This window comes from Aulonocara sp. 'chitande type north' Nkhata Bay, linkage group LG3, assembly GCF_057382095.1.
Source record: "Aulonocara sp. 'chitande type north' Nkhata Bay isolate Kocher_YH1m ecotype deep benthic linkage group LG3, A_spYH_male_GT1.1, whole genome shotgun sequence".
Lineage (NCBI taxonomy): Eukaryota > Metazoa > Chordata > Actinopteri > Cichliformes > Cichlidae > Aulonocara > Aulonocara sp. 'chitande type north' Nkhata Bay.
The window spans coordinates 8,316,043-8,341,893 of NC_141346.1; the positions used below are offsets into that span (position 1 = coordinate 8,316,043).

At 40.6% G+C, this 25,851-nt stretch overlaps 1 protein-coding gene across 1 annotated transcript; it reads right to left on the bottom strand.

The window, feature by feature from the left end:
- Positions 1-7,989: 7,989 nt before the first annotated feature.
- On the bottom strand, positions 7,990-10,014 carry LOC147333789 (nuclear factor 7, brain-like). Its single transcript, XM_086287289.1, has 2 exons — positions 9,877-10,014; positions 7,990-9,775 (listed from the first exon to the last, which is right to left on the bottom strand). Exon 2 carries the CDS (start codon positions 9,756-9,758, stop codon positions 8,373-8,375), a length of 1,386 nt encoding a protein of 461 aa, XP_086143415.1. The 5' UTR covers positions 9,759-9,775; positions 9,877-10,014; the 3' UTR covers positions 7,990-8,372.
- Between the last annotated feature and the right edge of the window lie 15,837 nt (positions 10,015-25,851).

Here is a 25,851-nt window from a genome sequence, read left to right on the forward strand (position 1 = left end):
ACCATCAAAATCACGAAAGTATTTGGCATTGACGAACAAACTCCTCATCAGTCCACTGTGCCGTTAAACTGAGGACTGACATCGCGCACACACTGCTTGTCTTTACCTCTTCAGACAGTTTTGGCACCATTATCTCCCTGATATGTGGGCGGTTGGGAATTTCATATGGCATCTCGAGTATGCTGAGAAGATGGTGCAATCCTATGATTTCCACCACCGGCATTGGCTGGTCATCCAGAGCGATAAAATGAGTCAGAGCCTCTGTTATTTAAGCTGCCCGTGGATTTTCTCTTGACATTTTTCATTGCTTTTCCAAAACCTGAGTTAAAGTTGGCTGTTCCGGTCCACACTGCTGACATTTTGTTTAGCCTAGCTACAGCAGCCTCCAGTTTCTCTTTTTTATCTGGAGCCGTCAGTATCACTCCCCTAACCCTGTGCCTGTTTAGCGCGGGATGTCCCCCTAGTGGCCAATCCATGAACCGATACCAATTTACTTCATTAATCAGAGGGTGGTTTGTCATTTCTGTTGTAGCTTTTTGGTATCAGTTAACTTTTGCGAGTATGAGTACACACATATTTTACAGTATCGGCCCAGATGCTAATTGTATGAGCCACTTCATAGTGAGTTTAAGTTGTTGCCTTCCGGCCGCGTACCTGTGAGGAAGACCAAAAGACTCCAGGTTTCTTTTATCCTTACTGCATCCCGTCTTCTTAATGGCAAATAACCATCCTGTGACTTTCTATTACTATTATTGTCATTATTATTTTATATTATTGTTTTGTCTACTTTTATGTTGGCTGCTGCTAAACTAATTTCCTCTTGTGGGACAATAAAGAATTTAATTTAATTTAATTTAATTTAATTTAATTTAATTTAATTTAATTTAATTTAATTTAATTTAATTTAATTTAATTTAACTGACAGAGGGCTGTTCACCCCTGTCCAGACATACAAGGACACTACTGTTGTGTTAAAGAGGCGACGGGTGATGAAATCAGATCACATTTCTTTTACCCACCAGAATCTCCTGAGGTGCTGTGGTTAATGTACAGCTCTGTTTTTTCACAGCCGCGTCTTTTTGTGGCACCCTGTGCTGGATGCTTTCCTTCCCCACATTACACTCACCAATGATAACCTCCATGGTTCACCCTCCAGCCTTTGTTAGTAGCTAGGTTTACTTTTCACATTAGGGACAAAGTTTGTACATTAAAGCAAGGATTAAAACACACACTGCTTGTCTGAAAACAAAGACAATTGTTTATATATTTACCGACCAAGTTTGTATGGGATTCATTTTACAGGAAGATTCCTGCAGGTTAGGGAGGCAATGTTGGAGGTGAACTTGTTTCTATTAACAGAGTCCTATGAAATAAGTAAAAGCCATTAAAACACAGAGCCAGATACACCAGCCAAAACCTGAAGTCTATTAAGTAGGATTTTATGGTCAATATTACAGAAAATGATTACAGATAAAAATCCCTGCATTTGAAGCCATTAAAAGATCATTACAGACCTTCAAGAGAGCAGTCTCAATGGTTAGGACTGAACATGCAGTTTGCCCTTCATGCCTGAGGGTCATCACCTCCATAAGGGGAGCAACTGGAGGAGATTTGGGATCTCAAGTCAATCAGCTTGTGTAAAAATGGTTTGAGAAATGTATCGCACTCATCATCAGAGAGTAACTCATGATCCTGGGTCTTTTGACCCAGCGTTTTAAGTTTTAGTTTATGTTTGATGTTCATGGTTTATTTTTAAGTTCATTAGATTATCTAAGCTCATTTGTCTATTTCGATTCCCCTTGCGTCTTCTACCCCTGTGTTTTAGTCTCCCTTTGCCCTTCATGTGTTCAAGCTGCATGTCTTATTTTGTCAAGTTTGTATTATCAAGTTTATATGTCTGCACCTCATGTTTCCTGTTTCCTTGTGAAAGTCTGTGTCCTAGTTCAGCATAGTCAGCTTTGCTTCCTGTGTCTCGTAATGTCAGATTAGTGTCAGCTGTTTTCCCCATGTGTTTCCACTTCCCCTAATCACCCTTGTGTGTATTTAGTCTGTGTGTTTCCGTTCGTTCCTTGTCAGGTTGTCTGTTCTTCACATCACGTTTTCCATGCCTTGTTTCCAAGTTTCATGTCCAAGGTTTTTCTCATCGTTTATTTAGTGCTCCCTGTTTAGGTTGATGTTAGTTTACTTCAGTTTGCCTTGCCCTTCCTTTGTACCTTTTTTACCGGCCTTATTAAACGGCTCACTTTTTGTTGATATTCAAGTTTTGGTCCAAGTTCCTTGTGTCTGCATTTTGGGTCCTCCATGTCAAATGCTCCTGCAGACTGTGACAGTAACACAGGATGCTGAGGTGGAGGAGAAACAATACTTCTGACTATTTATGATTTTATTGAAATAAGAGGATCTTGCCTCTTTCACTCACTCATTATAAAAGTGAAGAAGCTCTTTGAAGTATTCACGATGAAAAATCAGACCCGTGGACTTCCATAGATGTTCTGCTTTTTGACAGGAACATCAAAGACCACAAGTTTAATTATTTAACCATAAAGAGTTTGCAGGAACTGACAAAGCAAAGCTGGTTTTGTACAGAGCGACTTGATTGACAATTGGAAGGCTGAGTTCATTAAAAGAGTTAACAAGGAGTTTAACGTCACCAGAAAACGTTGTAAAAATAAAATTAGAAATAAAATGTAGAAACTTTAGAATTTTTTTAATGTCTTTTATTAAATTAAACATTTTATATATCAAACATCCCATCCTGCACCACACACACCACTACATGTCTCATCAATACACTGATTAGACTTATTTTTTTATTTATCTTTGATTAATAATAAATGATTTTTACAAAATAGAGAAAAGCTCTGTTTTAGCCATTTTTCCTCACAGAAGGCGAGATATTAAGACCTTCAGCTGTGATTTAAAGGACACCTGAGGGAATGCAATCTCTTTCTACACCAGGTGTCACGACAACAGTAACATGGAGCAATTTTAAGTAATAGTTTAGTGATACACTAACAATGACATCATTGTTCCAGCAGGAGGCAGTGATACACTAAACTGCACCTGTTGTGCTGAAAAGGTGTGAGCATGTGCAGTAACCCAGTATGTTACCTGAATATCTCTCTCTCACACACACACACACACACACACACACACACACACACACACACACACACACACACACACACACACACACACACACACACAGACTCTGCTGTTTCTGTATACCTCAAATTCTTGTGTTTAATAAGGTTTACTAAGAGATGATGTTCCTTTGGTGTAACTGAGCTGCTCACATATCTTTGATTTTACAGTTTTTCTCGATTGCTTGAACACATTTCTTGGAACTATGCCTCATATTCCCAAAACAGTAAACACAAATCCATAACGTGTCACCCAATTTTCCAAACATCATGTTAGGTCAAAATGAAGCTCTACACTCAAAACCATTCACTCTTGCTGAAAAACCAAACTTTGCCCACAGACATCACACACAAGGCCTCAAAAACACACACACTACAACATAGTCCTACACATCGCTGCAACAAATATTAAACAATATTCCCAAAACTGGCAAGTTATGTTGCTTGTGGTTCTTCCCTTCAATAACCTTTTCACATGATGAACACAAATCATGTAACCAATGTACATACAGTGGCACGTTTTTATTCATGTACCATATAGTACAACACACATCAAAAACATTATTCCACCTCAGCATCCCGTCTGTGATCTGAGTCAGGCTAGAGAATCTCATCCACATCACAGGCTGTATTGGTCCTGGCCAGGCAGCGGGGTTAAAATCCTCTTGCATGCCTGATCCACCCCTGACATGCATCTACTGATATGTCTATGCAGGCTTCTTCCATGACCTGGAGGAGGTGCACACGGACATAAGGTTCTCTATCGTACACCTTCCACCGCCAAGTCAAAAATAACTCCTCTATCGGGTTTAGAAAGGCCGAATATGCAGGCAGAAAGATATTAGAAAACCTTGGGTTATTGGTAATCCAGTCATGAACCACAGCAGCGCGATGGAAGCTGACGTTATCCCACACAACAACGTAGTGAGGCTGTCTGGCTGTGCTGGTTCCCTATAGTCCCGCTGGATCATATGTTGTCTCAGACCATCAATAAAAGCAAGGAGAAGCATAGTGTTATAGAGTCCTAGAATGGCATGGAGGTGGAGCATCCCTCGTTGGCTGATGGCTGCACACAGAGTGACATTCCCTCCACGCTGACCAGGGACATTTAGACAGGCCTCTTCCCTTCCTGTTTTTAAGTCACTCCTGAAAACTCACCTCATTACCCTGACCTTTGACACCACGTGACATGTTGGTTTTTATTTTTTTTTAGTTTTATTTCAGTTGTTTTAGTTGTTTCTATGCTGTTTTATCTTGTTTTCTTTTCTTTTTTTTTTTTACAGTTTTTCCCAATTGTTTACACACATTTCCTGAAAGCATCCTTCATATTGTCAGAACTCTACACACAAATAAAAAAAACGTAATGTAAAACACTGGCCACTTCTTCTCCAGTCATCCTAATGAGTTACTGGAAACCTTTTCTGTTCAATGTTACACTTATGAAGACAGGACATAGGCCTACATAAGTGCATTGTGAAAGATTTCAGAATGTTTGTATACAAAACAGACAAATACACGGTACCAAATATATTTTACTATATTTTTCCCACTAAATCAATGTACACAATGTTCATCTCAACCAACACAAAGTTGCACATACCATGGTCTACATATACAAACAACAGAAGAATTTACTGACTACAGTTACAGTCAAAACAAAACAAAAAGACTGCATCCTCTCTTCTGTTTCCATCTGGCCACAGCACACAAGCAACTGATCAGCAGGGCAAATGTTGCCTAGCAGGACAAATCCAGCCATGAATAGCATCAACTGCTAAATCTCCACATGTGTCTTCCATATTTTGGGGCAGGGGTATATGTGTGTGTGGATTTTGGTCATACACTTTCCATCTCCAGACAAAAAAAGATTCTTTATAATAGGATTGAGGAATGGAGAATATGGGGGGAGATAAACAACTAAAAAGCGTGGCTGGACAGTGAACGAGTGACGGACTCTGAAACACACATGATAAGTAATACAGACTTGGAGTGGTCTCTATTGTGAAGCATAATCAGAGTACGATTACTGTACAGTACTGTAATTTATACAGTGTTGAGAGTTTGCATCAATTGTGGGATTGTGTGGGACTTATGTGCACATAGTTGTTTTGTAATTCTTTGACTCTTTCTGAATTGCATTCTAATGGCGCCCTCTAGAGCTGCTTCATCCTCAGATTATTTCTGTACAAGAAATGATCCACTGTTGATTAGCTGACCCTATCAATATTTTGAAATATGTTGAAATATGAAAGATGTTCCCGACAACCTCGTGTTGGTAAACTTTCAGCTCTGCAATACAAATAGTATATTGTAAAATACTGTGAATAGAAATCCTGTGCGGGAATACAAAGTAGGAATACATTTCCCAAATTTCCCAAAAATTGTGTGTAGTGTTTTGAAAATAGTGTTTTAAAACTGCAATTTGAGTGTAAAGCAGGAATTGTGCTTCTGGTTTAGCAGAATTGGTTCAGGGAGTCGGTGGATCAGTTACATGTTGTAGTCATTGTGTCTGAAGTACAAGTAATTGTGTGTAAACAACTGGGAAAAACTGTAATAATGGGCTGTTTTAATCTTTATGTATTATGTGTTTTATTTATTTATTTTGCTGTTTTCTGTTATTCTATTGTTTTTAAATTATTTTCTGCACAGCTCTTTGGTCCTGTACTGGGTATTTTAAAGGGCTTTATAAATAAAATTGGATTGGATTTAGAAAACCTCAATGTCCATTTATGTTCCTCCACCTCCTCCACGCTGGTGTCCTAGACCTCCTTCCTCTCCCTCCACCTCTTCCTTTGCATGTCTTTGGAACCATTATTTCAAAGCTGACTTTGGCTGTTTTGTCTCTCCATCAAAGTTTCAGATTGGTGTGTGATACGATTTGACTCCCAGTGTTTCCACTTCATTAATTGTGCTAATTTAGCTGAAGCTGTGCTGATGTGAGTTAACATTATTAACTGCTAGTGCTTTCTAAGTGACCACATGGCGTCAGCACTGAAAAATTTAGATATTTGTGTGTAGAAATTTGCAGTAACAATTCATCACATCTGACTCATGTGGTAAAGCAGGAGCATAGCGTTTATAGTTCATGGAAATGGGTGTTCATTTTGGAAAGTGGCATTATGGTTTCGAAATTCGGTTCACAACACTGGTTAAACAATCGATAAAAACTGTAATAAACAAACTGATTAGAGAGAAATACCAGGTGACTCAAGACTTTTGCACAGTAATGTCTGACTTACAGTGATTTTTCTGGGAAGAGCTCTGTGTGAGGAAGTGTTGTAGATCTACACCTGTGTGTGTGGATTGTGATTATTGATGTGTAGCTGGGCCCAACATGCAGTGAACACACCAGTCAAACAAACTGAAGGTCAAAAGAGCTCGAGCACAGATCAAATCAAAATCAAATCAAAAATATTTATATAGCACATTTAAAGACCGAAGTACACCAAAGTGCTTTCCAGTAAAACCATGATACAGAGAAAATCACAATATAAAATATATAATAATTACATAATCTAAATGCAGAGCCAGATGTAAATCACACTAATTAGCCTCAAATGAAGACTTAAAACAGAAGAGAAGAAAAGAAAATCTAAACATTACACAAAGAAAATAAAAGAACTAAACTCTATAAATTCTAAAAATGTCTTCTTTTCTTCTGGCACTCAGTACAACAATTGATGTTCCTTCGGGTGGAAGACAGCTTTTGAAACAAAATAAAGCATGGATGATTTTTATGGAACGCCAGGACTGCCATAATGAATTAATTAAATATACCATTAAATAATTAATTAAATGTGTCAATAATTAATTAAATGTGTCAATAATTAATTAAAATTGGAATTAATTAATTAAATATGTAGTTATGACACATGCAATTAATTAATTATTGACACATTTAATTAATTATTGACACATTTAATTGATTATTTAATGATATATTTATTTATTTCATTTTGGCAGTCTCTGATGACCTCTCCTGGACTGCAAATACCCCGGCGGTGGTAAAAAAGGCCCAGCAGCGTCTCTACTTTCTGAGAGTGCTCAGGAGGAACAACCTGGAGGAGAGGCTGCTGGTGACATTTTACAGAGCCACCATAGAGAGCATCCTAACGTACGGCATAACAACATGGTATGCAGGGTGCTCAGCTGCAGACAGGAAAGTACTGCAGAGGGTCATCAACACAGCCCAGAAGATCACTGGCTGCTCTCTGCCCAGCCTGGAGGTCACTGCAAACTCTCGGTACCTCAGCAGAGCTGGCAATATCATCAAGGACCACTCTCACCCCAGCAACCAACTGTTTGAATTATTACCATCAGGCCGACGGTACAGGTCACATAAAACCAGGACAAACAGATTCAGGGATAGCTTCTTTCCCAGAGCTATCACCGTAGTAAATAAGCACAAAAACAATTGAACCTATTCCATACTGTCACTGTCATTATATTAATGCTGCTATCCTGTATATATTGTACATACTATTGTTTGAGTACTTACGATTGTTTTTTTGTACTTTTTATATTTTACATTTATATTTATTATTGAAACTTGCACCAAGGGAGTGGCACTCCAATTTCATTGCACTCTGTACAATGACAATAAAGGCTATTCTATTCTAAACTACAGATAAGTGTGTTCAGCCCAACTAGTTTATCTCATTACAGCAGTTTGATGTTTCCCTTTGAATCCCCCTGAAGATCCTGACAGTGAAGCACGTACATAATACTCCAGCCTTTCAACTCTGAGCTTATTTAGTTCTATTAATACACTGAAATCTCATTTGTGTCATGAAGAAAGTCTTTAATCAAACAGAATTCAAAGATCAGAAACATTTCATATATGGAGTTAAACATGAATCATTGTTTCAACAACATATTTATTGTTGTCATAAACAGACAAGAAGACAACAACAAACTGCTCCTCCCATTCAACACATGTCAGTCCATATCCCAGCAAACTAAATCATCTCCATTTACACATCAAATAGAAACATGAATCACTTGTAATGATTAGAAACTTGATAGAATTTCAAATCTAGTTTGGGGAGTCATTCAGTGAGAAACAGTGAAATGATTTTCCATGTGAAAAGGTGGACAGCAGAAACAGAAAGAAACAGTGAAACTAAAAGAGAAACAAAGAGCTTTGGAACAACGAGGCAGCAGGAGGACAGCTGCAGTTTAACAGCTTCAACTCACTGACAGGAAACAACATTAGAAACATCATCATCCTCAACTCATCTGCTGCACTGACACTGACACCTTCAACGGACACACCTTCACTTTACCATCATCAACAGTGTTAATGTATGGAAACATCCTGTGAGTGAAAGTGTGTGTGAAGGTGTGTATGTGTGTGTTAGTATCAGGATCAGAGAACGACAGCTTTCCTCTGTTCCAGTCCAGATTCACTCTGATCCTCTGGAGCTTCTTCTGGACTGGGAGAACAGTGAAAGGAGTTGATGGTGAGAGTGTGTAGTACATACCTAAACTGCACACTATTCCCCATAATCCAGACTGTATGCGTCCCTTCCTCTGCACAGACTCTGCTAACACACCCAGTTCCCACCCTGTACTGTCTCCTACATCAACATCCCAGCTGTGAGTCCCTGAGTTAAAGCCCTCAGAGCCCAGGACAGAGCAGAACAAATCAAATCTCTCTGGATTATCAGGAAGCTGCTGCCTCTCTCCTCCTCGTCTCACACTGGTCAGATCTTCAGACAGGATGAGGTTTGGATCAGCAGTGTTTGGGTCCAGGATGAGAGGAGTGTAGGAGACCATGTCCTTCATGTTGTTCCAGATGTTGAAGGTCAGGTTGCCCAGGTGTTTGGCCTGGTCTATCAGAGCTCCTGAGGGCAGCTGTGGATCATCCAGCAGGGGGCAGCGCTGGACTCTTTCCACTGCAGCCTTGTAGTTGTGCAGGAATGAGACGTCTTCAGCTCTCAGCTCCTCCTCTGTGGCTCTGACTGTGTCTGAAAGAGCTGCTATCTCTCTGCTCAGAGCCTCCATCATCGCACTCTTCTGCTCCTCTTCCTCCCTCAGTGCAGCCAGCCTGGCCTCCTCTTCCTCTGCTAGAAACTGGTGAAGCTTCTTAAACTGCTCCTTAATCTGCCTCTCTGTGTGTCGGGCCTGGACCTTAATGTGTTCTGCTGTTTGATCAAACTTCACTTGAACTTCTTCACAAACCTTTAACTTCTCCTTTAAGGGCTCCAGAGTTTCCTGAAGTTCCTTCTTGTGTTGTTGTGCAGCTTCATCAATGGGTCTGAATCTGTGATTGGTGTGTTTTTCTGAGTCTCTGCAGACGACACACACTGGCTGCTGATGGTCCAGACAGAAGAGTTTGAGTTTCTCAGAGTGCAGACTGCAGAGATCCTCTGAAGCTCTCTGATCTCTCTCCTGTAAGAACGACTCACACAGGTTCTTTAAAGCTCGGTTTAAAGGTGGATGCTTCTTTGAAGATATTTCCTTACAAACTGGACACTCACGTTCCCCTTTCTCTCTCCACCATCTCTTCAGACAGTCTTTACAGAAGCTGTGGCTACATGACAGAAGAACAGGATCTCTGAAGACCTCCTGACAGACCGGACAGCAGAGATCCTCCTCTGATCTGGAAGCCATTGAGTCTGTGAGTGAAGCTGAAAACAGCAGACAGGAAGTACAGTCAGTCCTGGCTCCCCTCCCTCCTCTACCACCTTCACTGAAACTTGCTTTGAGTCGTGTTTTTGCTCAAACTCACATTCAGTGTGTGGAGCGTCAGCAGCTTGAAGCAGCAGTGTTGGAGTTTTCCACTTTTCTCTCCTGTAGCTGGACTCACTCAGAGGAAGCTGCTAGTTTGGTCTGAGCTCAGTCTGATCGTCTGTGCGTCTCTCTGCACTGAAGAAGAAAAACAGCCAGTTTCTTCTTCTTCTTTCTTACAGTTGTACTAGCGGTTGGCAAACAATTGAAAGGTGCATTACCGCCACCAAGTGGTATGGAGTATGGTCTGGAACGACGCTCGAAAAAAAAAAGCCAGTTTCCTGGTTTGTTGCGTGTTAAACACGTGGGGGCGGGGGCGGAGCTTCATTTAACTTCCTCTTATAAATGTGTGAGTGTGACAGCAGAGCGCAGACTGTCACCGCAGGTCAAAAAGTAAACATTTTTATGAAGTTCAGAAAATAAAATATGACTCAGTGTTGCAGCTGTTTGGCAGTTTTTCTTTCAAACTTTCTTCTGATTATTAGAAGGGCTCGCCCCGCCCGCAGACTGTGGACCAATAGGAGAGCTGGCAAACTGTAGACTACCTATCGTCTGTCGACGGAAGTTGCGTCACCAGAAAACAACAACGGCACCTCCGCTATGTTTGAAAAGTCGCTTTTCTTTTATCTTTACAGTAAGTTATCCACTTTAAGATATAAGCTGGAGGAAATAGACATGAAAGAAAATATTATATGGTGTGGGCATTTTAATGCACACCATTCGTTATGGGTGAGTGAGAAAACAGACTACAATGGTAAAGGAAGATAAGATAAGATAAAACTTTATTAATCCCTCGGTTGGGTTCCTCTGGGAAATTTGGTTTCCAAAAGCACAGCACCGACAGAAGTTACAGAGCGTGAGCAGAATATTATATATATATACACATATATAAATACAGAGACATATATAAATAAAATATACAAAGAGGATAAACAGAATAAATAGGAATAAGAATACAAGTGAATTGCACATTTCAAGTATTGAGGTCTATTGCACCGTTGATTATTAACAAAAGTATTGCACAAAAATTATTGCACAGTGAAGTGAAGAGGAACTACAGCTTAGTTGTTCCCCCCTCCTTTGTCCTCCTGTCTCCCCTCCCTCTCCCCTCCAGAGAGGAGTTAAACAGTCTGATGGCGTGTGGGACAAAGGAGTTTTTAAGTCTGTTAGTTCTTATCTTTGGGAGAAGCAACCTGTCACTGAACAGACTCTTCTGGTTGTTTATGGCCGTGTGCAGAGGATGCCCAGCATTGTTCATAATGCATAGAAAAGTACTCCAGCAACCACTGAACTGCGTATAAAGTAAAGGCTTTAAAACAAAGTAAACGCTGAAAGTACAAACATCGCTAATGTCACATAACTTTGCCGGCATGTGGCCAACAGTAATGTTTTAATGTTCTTCATTATTAAACATTTGCGATTAAGTGACCTTAAATGAATGCCGTCTTTTTAATTCTGCTCCGGACTCGTGACTCTCAACCCAGCAGCAGCGGTAACGTTTGCACGTCCTTTCCCGTTAATGCGGCAGGTAAATAATCAACTGATAGTGCTAATAATACTAATAATAATAATAATAAGGGGCAGTATTATGTTAGCGCGACCTGCCTTATTACACAACCTGCCATTACTGTGCATTTAGGTGACCATGATGAGAGAGACAGACAGAGTCTGGCTCAGATGCTGGCAGTTTTCGCTGCAGTCTACCGGTAGAGTCTCCTTTCAGGCCAGGATGTCACCGAGCAGTGACTAAGTTTGTGGTAAAAGGCATTTGCCACAGCAGATGCCCCCGATTTCCGGTAAGTGAATGTGTTTAATTGTAGGCAGGGAGATTACTGGATATTCTTGTGTAATTGCTACAGAATAATTTATGTTATACTTTGTTATTGCTACAGAAGAATATTTATTTTATTATTTTACATATACATTTTTTTTCCTGGGGACCCTGTGACACCCCATTGAAGAGCCGTAGGCTGTGGATCTCTTAAGATCTCACTGTTGGGTTTGTAAGGCCATGTTACTCCTAAATTTCTATCTCGTTCAAAGAGAAGATATAAAACAAAGTTCTAAGCTAATCAACCTTAGTGTTCTCCTTTTTCAAAAGAATCGATAAAGAATCGAATCGTTAAACAGAATCGAAAATGGAATCTGAATTGTGAAAATCTTATCAATACCCATCCCTAGTACTTACTTTTGAAAGTTTACTCTTTGGCCGCCCCGCTTCCACTTCTTTGAAGTGTCTCCCAGTCCCAGTGCACTTGTTAGCATGTTTTGGTTCATGCAACTGGTCCGTCGGGTTATTTTCTCCCCAGAAACATTTCCATTGTTTCTTGTGTGCTTTTGCAGCATTTTCCTTTTTGCAGCGTTTTTCTTTTTGCAAGTGTTTTTCTTTTTCTGGGGCTCGGTCACTCAGACACAGCTGGCTGCCGGCGGAGCTCACGGGCGCGTCACTACAACTCCCCCTGGCTTCTGCTCCGCGGCTGCTGAGTGAGCCCTCATCTGGGACTCTCCTCAGCTCTTACTGGGACAGTGGCGCGGCTGCCCCTCTGTGGGTCTTCCTTGGTCTCTTGTGTTCTGGGGGCCTCTGGATGTCTGGAGTTTTGATCTCCTCCATACCTGCTTCATACCCTGGAGGACGGGGCTGTGGCCCCCCCACCCACCCACACACACCCTCTAGCGGATCATTACATGAAGGAACCTTTTAAAAACAAGCGCGTCCATGCTCACAGGTGTACACACGGGTGATCACACCCACAAACTACACCCTTTTTGGCTCCTACCTCAAAGCACACTGTGTTCTGTTGATCTTATGTGCTGCACAATAATGTTTAACATTTAGTATTTACTGTCATATTCCCATATATCATTGTGATGTTGTTTATTCTATTACTCTTGTTTTCTTCTGCTTGTTCTCTTTTTTCTTTCTCAACAGGTGATCCAGGTGATTGATATATGCATTTTTTTTTCTCTGCCCATTCTGTTGGTTTTTGTTTTTTGCCCTTCTCCCCCGTCCCTCTTCTCAGCTGTTTCTCTTTCCCTCTTTCTTTCTCCCCTTCTTTCCCCCAATCAAGTCTGTCCCGTATTCAGCAAGTGAAAATAAAATAAACAATAAAAGGTGAATCAAATGGACCATTATGGCAAGGCTGGGATGGTCAATTTGGTAAAGAAAATCCGTTGGGCATCTTTCTTTGCCTTTAGACAATAATTCTGATGGCAAAAGAGCCAAACGGGACAGGCAAAAAAAAAAGTGTTTTTCTTTTTGCAGGTGTTTTTCTTTTTGCAGCGTTTTTCTTTTTGCAAGTGTTTTCTGAAGTTGCAGTCCGTTTGCCTCTCAGGGCCACCGTAGGAATGCAGTGTGGCATGATTAAAGTCTCCAGATATAATAATGAAAGTGTTAGAATTTCTGCTTGTATGTTTATTATATGTTTATGTTTAAAATCTTATATATTTAAACGACGGGAAGAAGACAAGAATTTATATTAGCTCTGGCAAGGATTCCATATTAGATTTAACTTTTGCTTCTAGTTCTTTAGCACCATTATGTGAGTGGCAAGTAAAGAATAAGCTTTTTGGTAGTGATCATTATCTGGTAGTAAGGATTGGTCAAATACAGGTACCTGAAGCATTTGGAGGGAAGTGGGTGTTTGGGAAGGCAAATTGGGGGAAATTTAGTAGGTTGTGTGAGAGGAAGCTTTTAGAGGTTCGTAATCATTTGAGTGTTGAAAGAATGAATCAAGAAATTAGTCAAAGTATTTTAAGCTCTGCTGAGGAGGCTTTTTCAAAGACATCAGGAAAAGTTAGGGGGAGATCAGTTCCACGGTGGAATGATGAATGTAACCTAGTAGTTAGAAAAAGAAATGGCGCATTTAAGTTGGTCAAGCGGGATCATAATTTTCAACATTTAATTGACTACAAAAAAGCACAGCCAAAAGTCAGAAGTACAGTAAGAAGAACAAAGAACGTATTGGAGAGATTTCTTTAATACAATTGGCAGTAGGCCTAATATTCAAATAGGGGAGGTTTGGGGGATGATCAGGAAAATGGGGGGAGACAAAAGAGAATGGAGTTATCCAATAGTTGATAAGAATAATCAAGTAGCTGTAACTGATAGGGGAAAAGCTGATTTATTGGCAATTACTTTTGTTGATATACATAGTGGGAGAAATTTATCAGATGAGAGTAAACGAGGAAGAGAGAGGACTAAAGGATACAATTTTGAAGCTTTAGGGAGGAAGGAGAGTACTGAAGATGTAATGAGTTGTCCCTTTTCTATTGGAGAACTAAAAAAGAGCTCTGGGTAGAACCAGGAGTACAGGGAGTGCAGAATTATTAGTCAGATGAGTATTTTGTCCACATCATCCTCTTCATGCATGTTGTCTTACTCCAAGCTGTATAGGCTCGAAAGCCTGCTACCAATTAAGCATATTAGGTGATGTGCATCTCTGTAATGAGAAGGGGTGTGGTCTAATGACATCAACACCCTATATCAGGTGTGCATAATTATTAGGCAACTTCCTTTCCTTTGGCAATTTTTTTTTTTTTTTTAATATATATATATATATATATATATATATATATATTAAAATACTAAAAGGATCAATATCTGTGGTGCCTACTGATACAGAAAAAAATTAAAACAAAAAACAAAACCATCGACAGCCACAACAGTCAGTCTGTCGACTTACACCAGTTTAAAACAAATTAAAACACACTGATGTGTCGGGTCCTTTGGCCGCAGCCAGAAATCCACCTGGCAAAGCAGCAGCTCGGTACTCTGTGAATAAAAGGCAGGAGATCACTAGCTGGACAATAAAACACAGGAATATTCCTCAACGGAATTGGTTTTGTTACCTGTCCACACGTTCGTGTCACACCCTAATAAATGTGGGTCAGTGGCAATGAAGTCCACTATACCGTTCTCACGGGAGCAATGTTTCCCACCTACAAAGGTGGAAATAACTGTAAACCTCTGCCAACAGCCAGAGCTCACGTGGTACATTTTTGTGTAACCTACCGTTCTAACAGAAGTTTAGGGGATGACCCGTATCAGACTTTCATAGACAGGAGTTAAGAAACACCAACTTGCCCAACTCGGACCAAGCACTCGCAGCTTCAGGTTTGCAGAGGAATACCCAATTGCCCACACCTGTGCTTATGAAAGGAGCAAAGACCAGCTCCGCCCACCAGGGGCGGTCCCAAGTCTCCAGGTCTCACCTGTCACACATACTCACCATAAAAGTTCTGTCTGAGAAACAGGAAGTGAACCAGTTGTGTACAGCACCAGAGAGGCCCACCATGTGTTTCAGTCTGTTTAAAAGAATAGCGTGGTCTACTGTATCAAAGGCTGCGCTTAGATCCAGTAGCACCAGGACTGAGAGCTTTTGGGAGTCCCAGTTACATCTAAGATCATTTAAAACCTTTAGGAGAGCCGTCTCTGTGCTGTGGTTCACCCTAAATCCAGACTGGAATATCTCCAGGATCTGTCTATCATTCAGAAAATCATTAATCTGAGTAAAAACAAGTTTTTCTAAGATTTTACTTAAAAATGGTAAGTTGGATACAGGTCTGTAGTTATTAAAATCATTACAATCCAAATTGCTCTTCTTCAGAAGGGGCCTCACTTTCTGAAGGTTCTCAGCATTAACCAGGACAAAGCTGTCCAGTGTCTCCTCAGGTACAATCGAGCCCTCAGATGTGTTTAAAATCATATCACAATTAAATAAAATATCAGATCTGATGGCGCTGATCTTTCCCCTGAAGTGGTCTGCAAACTGCTCACAGAGCGAGTCTGTGGGGGTTCTTTGGGAGCTGTTAAAATCAGGGTTAAATAAATGATCTATGGTGGAAAAGAGGACCTTGGGATTATTTTTGTTATTACTGATTATTTTGGCAAAGTATGAATTTCTTGAATTCCTTAATGTATTATTGTACATTTTAAGTTGCTCTCAGAGTATTTGATGGTTGATTACATTTTTATTTTTCCTCCATCTCCTTTCTGCTGCCCTGCAATTTCTTTTGAGTGTTTTGACTTCTTCGTTTCTCCAGGGTGATGCACGTTTTACATTAATCTTTTTGGTGGTGAGTGGAGCAACGGAGTCAAGGCTTTTCTTCAGTTTGCTGTTGAAATGATTAAAAATCAAATCACAGGGTGCAGGTAGAATCACAGGGGGGCATTCGTCTAAAACCCTGGTAAGATTTGCAGCCTCTTCAGAGGTTAGATAGCGCCTGCTCACAGTTCGCACTGAGGTCTTCCGCTGAATAAAACCGGTGATGTTAAAAAACACACAGTAGTGGTCAGAGACAGCCAAGTCAACAACAGAGGACACGCTGGTGGACAGCCCATGGGTGACGAGATCCAGAGTGTGTCCTCTGTTGTGAGTCGGCTGTGTGACGTGCTGGGTAAAATCCAAACAGTGAAGAATGTTTAAGAATTCTTTTGCTGCAGGGTCAGAAGGATTATCTATGTGCAGTTTAAAATCACCGGTTAAAATTATCATGTTATATTTTGAGTGAATGTTTGTTAAAGATTCTGAGAATTCCTTGATAAAAGCAGCGCTGTCTTTAGGTGGTCTATAAATTGTGACAGATAAAACTGGAGGGCTGCAAAAAACAATAGCATGGAATTCAAAAGTGGTAAAATGATCAAATAAAATTTGTTTGGAGGTGAGTGTGTTGTTGGCCAAAGATGCAGTCCCACCACCTCTCTCACCACTTCTAATAGAAAAAGAGAAATTAAAATTTGGTGGGGAGGCCTCAGTGAGAACAACTGGTGCATCCGAACCCAGCCATGTTTCAGTTAAAAATAAACAGTCAAGTTTATTATCTAAAATTAAATCATTAATAATAAAAGACTTGTTCAACAGAGAGCGGACATTTAAAAGTGCCATGCTGATTGAGACTGGTGGATTTTTGACAGAGTTCAATGAATGCTGACATTTTTGAAGAGGCCGGAGATTATTAATGTTTTTGGAGTTACTGGATTTATGATAATTCTGTTGCTCTCTGTTTGTGATTATGACAGGTATTGTGTTGACTGTGGGAGAGAGAGGACCGATTCCAGAGTTTAGTGTATTACTGTTAAAAGTGGAACAGATATAGGAGCTGGGACCAGGGGGACATCAGTCAGTGGCGGACAGATCAGCAGGTAATGTCGGTTTGGGGTAGTGACAGGGCGGTGTGTGGGAGTGCTGTACGCCAAATGTCAAATTGGCGGACAGCAAACGGCGTCCCCAGGCGTTGAGGTGGAGCCCGTCTTCCCCAAAAAGATGCCTCCTCTCCCAGAAAGCATCAAAATTGTTAATAAAACCCAGATGTGACACAGGCGGAGGAAAGTCAGGTGTTAAGGCTGAGCAGCTGGCTGAAACGGCCTATCCCTCTGCTGCAGGTGGGGGTGTGGAAAGTTTCCCTCGAATCTCCGTAGTCCTCAAGGCCAACATTTATGGGTGCATCTATGAGTACAGCAGCCAAAAGGACAGACCTGAGAAGTACAGTGATAAGCATTCAGAGGGCACACAGTTCTGTGAAGAGGTGGTTGAACACACCGGTGACCCACATCACAAGGTTCAGAAAATATATATGCAACAAGGAACAAGTAAGTGCTCTGGAGCAGGACAGACAGCAGAACAGGGTAGTAAATGATTTGGTTAAAGATAGTGCTATGTGAATAATCTTGTCAAAGTGTGCATGTGTTATTTTCTGGTGTGTTTTGGCAAATAAAATTTGTATGTTATAAATCAAGGTACTCACAATAAACTGTATTGTTTAGCAACGGCTGACAAGTACCCCCAGGTGTGATCCTTCATTGTGACCAGGTGATGATGCTGAACTGTTAGCTGCATCCCAGTCTGTTTAAATATGTGAGAGTCAGAGTTAAGACCACAACCAGGCTCCGCCATCAGCCAGCAGGCCACAGCCAGGGTCCATCAAGAGCTAGTGAAGCTACAGGAAAAGGCAGGCCCAGAGTTAAAAAGCCTAAGGATTGATTGAGGCTGCAGTAAAAAAGGGGCACAAGTATTGAGAAGATGCTGCCTAAAAGAAGCAATGTCAATGAGAAAGGAAGAAATCTTTGAACTTCATGTCAGAAGAAATAACAATCATTGCAAAACAACAAAAAAAGGACAAGAAAATTGCTATGTTGGAAGGATGAGTGGCAGAGTTGGAACAATATTCAAGAATAACCGATGTGATAGAAACGGGTCTGGAAACCAAGCACCAGACATATGCATGGGCAGCAGGAGAAGAGAGAGGGCAGCCACCTGAGCAAGAGTTGCGCTGCCTGGAAGAACAGGTAATGGCCTTTTTCAATAGTTGAGACAACGCCGGTCTCTGCGATTTTTTTGGTCCCGGTAGAGATCACGCTGAGATGTTTCCATGTTTTACACAATTCTTTTATTACCCATTATTCTTACAGATGCATCTGGAGATCATCACACTGCATTCCTATGCAGTCCTATGCTAAAGGCTGATCTAAAGAACTCCACACAACAGTTACAGTTATAACCTCTGGTCTCCTCCCCTCTACAGTAAACACCCCCGCAATGGAAATACACTAGTACAGTGGCCAAGGGTGCTGACACCCTGACCCCCATCTCCTTTTATTGTAGTGCCCGTTTGCCCTTTGTCTGCTCCTCACCCTCAGTAACTCTTGCTACTGTCCTGGGGGTGGGGGTTGATTGTCCTCCTGCCCTGTACCTCAGTTCTTTGTTCCCATCCCAGGCCTTTTTTTTCTATTTTGTATTCTTACACTCATTAACCGCAATATTATAATGTTGCAAGCAATCACAAACTATATTCTCTTTAACTTTCATGTACATCAAGGAATCTATTCTCAACAATAGTAAAGGCATTGAAATGGATATTAAGGACATTGAGGGATGCCATACTCTTCCAAGGAAAAACAAGAATTAAAAACCTGCCATTATTATAAGATTTGTTAATAGGAAGCAGAAGAAAGAGCTACTGAAGCAAGGAAGAAAGTTGAAAGGAACGGATGTGTATGTTAATGAACACCTAATCAAGAAAACAGAAGAAAATACAGTTAAGCTGGACAACAGATTGTAAGGTGTTCATTAAGTTAAATGGAATACCGGAGCAGGCAAAGGTCTTAGTCATTAAAGAGCTGACAGAATTAGAAAAATACGGCTGATAAAATGTAAGGAAAGGCATTGGTCAATGGCACTTTCAATGCACTGTCAACTTGGTGGTTCTTGACTAAGACAAAGTATTGTTAAAGGTGATGGTGTGTGGATAAGATGTATAATGAAGTCAGATGTCTGATGAATTTCAAGTAACTGTTGTGGAAATTTTAATTACCAAAGCCTGCAGACACGATGAGTTGTAACAACACCTTTATTTCAGCTCTCTCATGCATAATGAGGGACGTCAGTCAGGGGGCACTGAAAGTCATCTCTGACAATGAACAATTCAGGTCCCTTTTATACACAGTCGTAGAACAAAAGGCTTTTACAGTTGCAGTTCACGCCTTGGCTCTAAACAGAAAGACTCTCTATCACTAATATGAATCTCCCCCACTCTGGGGTCAAGCCAGGGCTCTAGACTAACTTTTTGCCATGGTTGCACTGGTGCGCCTAAAAATAAAATTTAGGCGCACCAGCACAAAATTTAGGCGTACAAGCACAAAAGTTAGGCGTACCCAAATCTTTTAACTGCATTACTTAACACCGCAGTAAATGCAGTGCATCATATTGTCAGCTTGGCTGTATCTTAGCCAGGGAAACTGGTCAAGCCACTCGATTCGAAATTTATACATTTTCTCACTTTTACTTTCAGTGGACTCCGGCTGGGAGTCGATCGTATGTGGCTCATTTTCTGATGCCGTCTCCGGACCAGTGTTTGACAAAAACAGAGAGGTTGATGGCTCCGTGTCAGAGCGCTGGCTGAGAATTTTGGACTGATCAGGTCTTAACTTAACGAAAAAGTTATCAATTGTTCTTTTCATATTTTCTCAATACCAACTTCATAAACTTCTGACCTGGGCTACTCACCCTTCTCTATCTGCCCGCACTTTCAAACGTAAACACAAGTAGGTCTGCAGGAATATCTGGACCACGGCCAATCACAGAGGTCCCCGCCTCTGAGTATCTCTGATTGGTTTAGAACACGACATGGGCATAATGTGTGTCTGTTGTTGAACACACGGAGACTTTCAGGGTTGCTGAAACTTTTTTTCCGAGAAAATACTTGGTTGCATCGGTGCAACCAAGTATTTTTTTTACTTGGTCGTACCGGTGCAACCAAGTATTTTTTATTAGTCGCACCATGGAGAAATTTGGTCGCATTTGCGACCAAATTGGTCGCACTCTAGAGCCCTGCAAGCCCTCCTGGGTGAGCTTCCATCTCCTGGCTTCCGTCTCCTGGGAGACATTCACCAGTTTCTCACCGTCTGTTTCCCAGCGTGAATGAGGTGTGAACCAGACGTACTAAACTAAGGAACATGAAAGCATTTCATCAAGACAATACATCGAAGGACAATACGCTAAAGAGAAATCCCACAACATAACAAATCAAATGGATGTTGAAAGTGGCACACTGAGGTATGATAGCAATATAGATCCTGACTGTAATGTTTTTTTTGTTTTTTTACCAAAATGTTAAAAGACTGTAATTATTATGCAATGGAACAATTTAATAGGAACATAGAGCGGGGTAAGAATATAACGATGGTTCATTTTAATAGTAGAAGTCTATAGGCAAACTTTCAATTTATTAAAGAATATATGGCACAATTGAATCAACCATTTGACGTGATATCAATATCAGAGACTTGGATAAACACTGGAAAAGAAGATTTTGAGATAGAGGGATATGAATTCCTCCACTTAGATCGGACTAATTAAAAAGGAGGTGGGGTGGCACTCTATGTTGATGAAAATCTAAGGTTTGAAAAAATGAGAAGAATGATGAGGGTGGTAGATGGAGTGATGGAATGTATAACAGTGGAAATAAATATGAAAAAACAGAAAAATATAATTGTCAGTTGCATATATAGAACAGATCAGTATAGACTGATACTTTTAAGGACATTGTGGAGGACGTATTTACAAATCTGAATCAGAAAAGAATTGTTATTTGTGAAGACTTTAATATTGATTTATTGAACCCATGTATTGTATGGGATTATTTTCCCTTATAATGAGACCGAGGAGAATAACCACTCGTGGTGCAACTCTACTAGATAATATTATTTCCATTTTTGTAATGGAAGAAAATATAAAAGGGGGGATATTGATTAATGATATAAGTGACCACTTACCAGTTTTTGTAACTTATGACTGTTGTTATAAAGCTCATAGAAATGAACGTAAGAGAATATATAAAAGAATTAGAACAGAAAAGACATTATTAACTCTCAAAAGTGAGTTAATAAAACAAGATTGGAGTATTGTATGTAAACAATAGGATGACATAGATGACAAAGGGACTGCAAAATGCCTGTAAACAAACAAACAAAACAAAAAACAGAAGTATAGAATCTGAAAAGAAATATAAAAAGTATAACAATAAATTAACTAACATAATGAGAACTTATAAAAGAGAATACTTCATCAAAAAGTTGGAAGATAAGAAAGATAACATGAAAGGGATATGGAAGGTATTAAATAGTTGAATAAAAAATGGACCAAGGAACAATGACTACCCTGGGTATTTTATGGAAGGGACAAACACTATTAGTAAAATGAATGAAGTAGTAGATGGATTTAATTAATTATTTGTAAACATAGGGCCAAATCTGGCAGTGGAAATAAAGGTTGATATGATAGAAAGGGAGACGGGTGGAAATATTGAAAGGGATGCAAGTTCCATGTTTTAAGAGCAGTGGAAGAGAAGGAGATATATGATATTGCAGTGGACTTAAGAACAAAATGGGTACTGACTGTCATCATATTGATATGGTAACGGTAAAGAGAGTAATTGGTGTTATTGTAAAACCGCTACAATATATTTTTAATTTGTCTTTCCAGGAAGGGGTTTTTCCACAAGAAATGAAAGTTGCGAAAGTTATTCCCATTTACAAATCAGTTGAAAAGCATTGTTTTACAAATTATAGACCAGTGTACTCTCCCAGCTTTCTAAGATACTGGAAAAACAATTTATGAAAAAGATTTGATAACTTTGTGGATAAACATGATTTGTTGACAAATCGGCAATATGAGTTTTGAAATAACAGATCAACAGTTTTGCCATTAATGGATTTAATGGAAGAAATAACAGAATGTATGGATAACAAGATGTACAGTATGCACTTGGAGTCTTTCTAGATCTAAAAAAAAGCATTTGATACTGTTGACCATGAAATTCTAAAAATCAAACTGGAAAAATATGAGTTTAGGGGTGTGGTATTGGATTGTATAAAAAGCTATGTGATGAATCGACAGCAGTATGTACAAATAAATGACTTTAAATCTAAATTGATGGATATTGAATGTGGAGTACCTCTAGTCCAGAAATTTTTATTATGTATATAAATGATATTTGTAAAGTATCTACGATACTAAAGTTTGTAATTTTTGCAGATGATACCAATATACTTTGTTCAGGTGTGAAATTCCAACAGATTTTGGACGTGATGGCACAGGAGTTAAAGATATTAAAGAAATAGTTTGATAAAAACAAATTGTCATTAAATTTAAATAAAACAAAATTCATGTTATTTGGGAATTATAAGTAAAAACATTAAAATAGAAATTTGTATTGATAATGTATATCTAGAAAGGGTTAATACCATAAAATCTCTTGGTGTGATCATTGATCATAAGGCCTGTTGGAAATGACATTTGACTTATGTGAGGGGAAAGTTCGCTCGGGGCATTGCTGTCTTGGGGAAAGCAAAACAATTTCTGGATAGGAAAACATTGTATATGTTATATTGTGCTTTAGCCTGCAGTGCGAGAGCGAAGTGCTCTAATAGGGTGATGTGGTACTACAAGGTCATTAAGATAAGATGGGGCCTGATTATTTAAGACCTTGTATGTGAGGAGCAGGATTTTGAATTCAATTTGGGATTTAACAGGAAGCCAATGAAGGGAAGCCAAAACGAGAAGTATGCTCTCTCTTTCTAGTCCCTGTCAGGACTCTTGCTGCAGCATTTTGGATTAGCTGAAGGATTTTCAGTGAGTTTTTAGGACATCCTGTTAATAATGAATTACAGTCGTCCAGCCTGGAAGTAATAAATGCATGAACTAGTTTTTCAGCGTCACTCTGAGACAGGATATTTCTAACTTTAGAGATGTTGCGCAAATGGAAGAAAGCAGTCTTACATATTTGTTTAATATGTGCGCTGAAGGACATGTCCTGGTCAAAAATGACTCCAAGGTTCCTCACAGCGTTACTGGAGGCCAAGGTAATGCCATCCAGAGTAAGAATCTGGTTAGATACCATATTTCTAAGCTTTTCAGGGCCGAGTACAATAACCTCAGTTTTATCTGAATTAAGAAGCAGAAAGTTAGCGGCCATCCAGGTCTTTATGTCTTTAAGACATTCCTGCAGTTTAATTAATTGGTTTGTGTTATCTGGCTTCATGGACAGATAGAGCTGGGTGTCATCAGCATAGCAGTGAAAATGTATGCTATGTCTTCTAATGATGCTGCCTAAGGGAAGCATGTATAATGTAAACAGAATTGGTCCTAGCACTGAACCCTGTGGAACTCCATAATTAACCTCAGTGTGTGAAGAGGACTCTCCATTTACATGCACAAATTGGAGTCTATTAGATAGATATGATACAAACCACTGCAGCGCAGTACCTGTAATACCTACAGCATGTTCTAATCGCTCTAATAGGATATTATGGTCAACAGTATCGAAGGCTGCGCTAAGGTCTAGCAGGACAAGCACAGAGATGAGTCCACTGTCAGAGGCCATAAGAAGATCATTTGTAACCTTCACTAAAGCTTTTTCTGTGCTGTGATGAGCTCTGAAACCTGACTGAAACTCTTCAAATAAGCCATTCCTCTGCAGATGATCTGTTAGCTGTTTGACAACTACTCTTTCAAGGATTTTTGATATGAAAGGAAGGTTGGAGATTGGCCTATAATTAGCTAAGACTGCTGGGTCTAGAGATGCTTTTTGAGTAAAGGTTTAACTACAGCCAGCTTGAAGACCTGTGGTACATAGCCGATTATTAGAGATAGGTTGATCATATTTAAGATCGAAGAATTAATTAATGGCAGGACTTCTTTGAGCAGTTTTGTAGGAATGGGGTCTAAAAGACACGTTGATGGTTTGGAGGAAGTAATTATTGAAGTTAACTCAGAAAGATCAATTGGAGAAAAAGAGTCTAACTTAACATCAATGGTACTGAGAGTAGCTGTAGATAATATTATCTCCTTAATAGCTCCTTAACTACAGGACTACAACGCCTGTGGATTTATTTCCAATATTTGTCGCATCTGCGGCAGATTTACTGCTGACTCTGACCAGGAAAGCGAGACGCCGAAAGAGAGGGAAGCGAGCCGGCGCACTCGTGCGTTTGAGGAGACGCGGACTGCGAACTGCTCTTCCTGGGATCTTCCTTTCTAATGTACGCTCACTCGGGAATAAGATTGACGAACTGGCCCTGATGAGAAGCATGAACAGAGACTTTGCCTCCTCCTGTGTCTTATGTTTTACGGAGTCGTGGCTCAGTGAGGACATCCCAGACTGCACGCTCAAGCTGGAGGGCTTCCATCTGCTGCGCGCGGACCGGCAGGCCGCTCTCTCCGGTAAGTCCAAAGGTGGAGGTGTCTGCTTCTACATCAATAGTGGCTGGTGCACAGATGTGACAGTGATTGCTCAGCACTGCTCTTCCTCTCTGGAATATCTTTTTATTCACTGCAAACCGTTTTATTCTCCGCGGGAGTTTGCTTCATTCATCCTGGCCGCTGTTTACATCCCGCCAGACGCAGATGCGCAGGCAGCTCAGTGCGCACTCGCGGAGCAGATTCTCCACATGGAGCGGACATTCCCGGACTCTCTCATCATTGCTCTTGGGGACTTTAACAAAGCCAATCTGAGCCATGAGCTTCCGAAATATAAGCAGTATATTAAATGCCCGACCAGAGAGGAGAGGACATTAGACCACTGCTACAGCACAATCAGCGGGGCCTATCGCGCGGTGCCCCGCGCTTCACTCGGACTTTCTGACCATGTCATGATCCACCCAATCCCCGCGTACAGACAGAGGCTGAAGCTCTCCAAACCTGTCGTGAGGACCAAAAAACTGTGGAGCAACGAGGCTGTGGAGGAGCTTCGCACGTGTTTGGAGACCACAGACTGGGACACATTGAAGGCTGCTTCTAACAGCTTGGACGAGTTTACGGACACTGTCACCTCCTATATCCACTTCTGTGAGGACAGCATTGTGCCATCACGCACCAGGGTGAGTTATAACAATGACAAACCCTGGTTTACTCCTAAACTCAAAAAGCTGTGGCTGGAAAAGAGAAAGGCGTTCAGAAGCGGAGACAGGGACTGCTACAGAGAGGCCAAGTACAGGTTCACTAAAGAAGTGGACATTGCTAAACATCAGCACTCTGAGAAGATGCAGCAGCAGATCTCAGAGAATGACTCGGCCTCTGTGTGGAAAGGTTTTAGGAATATCACCAACTACAAGCCTAAAACCCCCCACTCCACTGACGACTTGCTCTTAGCCAACACCCTCAACGACTTTTACTGCCGTTTTGACGAGCCATCAGGCAGCCTTCACACCTCCAACGGCCCCAACAATAGAGACACTTTGGACACTAATTCCCCCCACCTCTCCCCCCTCCATAGAGCCATCACCACCTTCAAACTGTTCACCTACAACACCCCACACAAAAGAGGATTTCACACCACCTCCTCCCACCACAACTCTTCATATTCATGAAGCAGATGTGAGGAAGCAGTTTAAGAATCTGAATGCTCGGAAAGCTCCCGGCCCAGACGGCGTGTCTCCTGCCACCCTCAGACACTGTGCAAACGAGCTGGCCCCAGTGTTTTC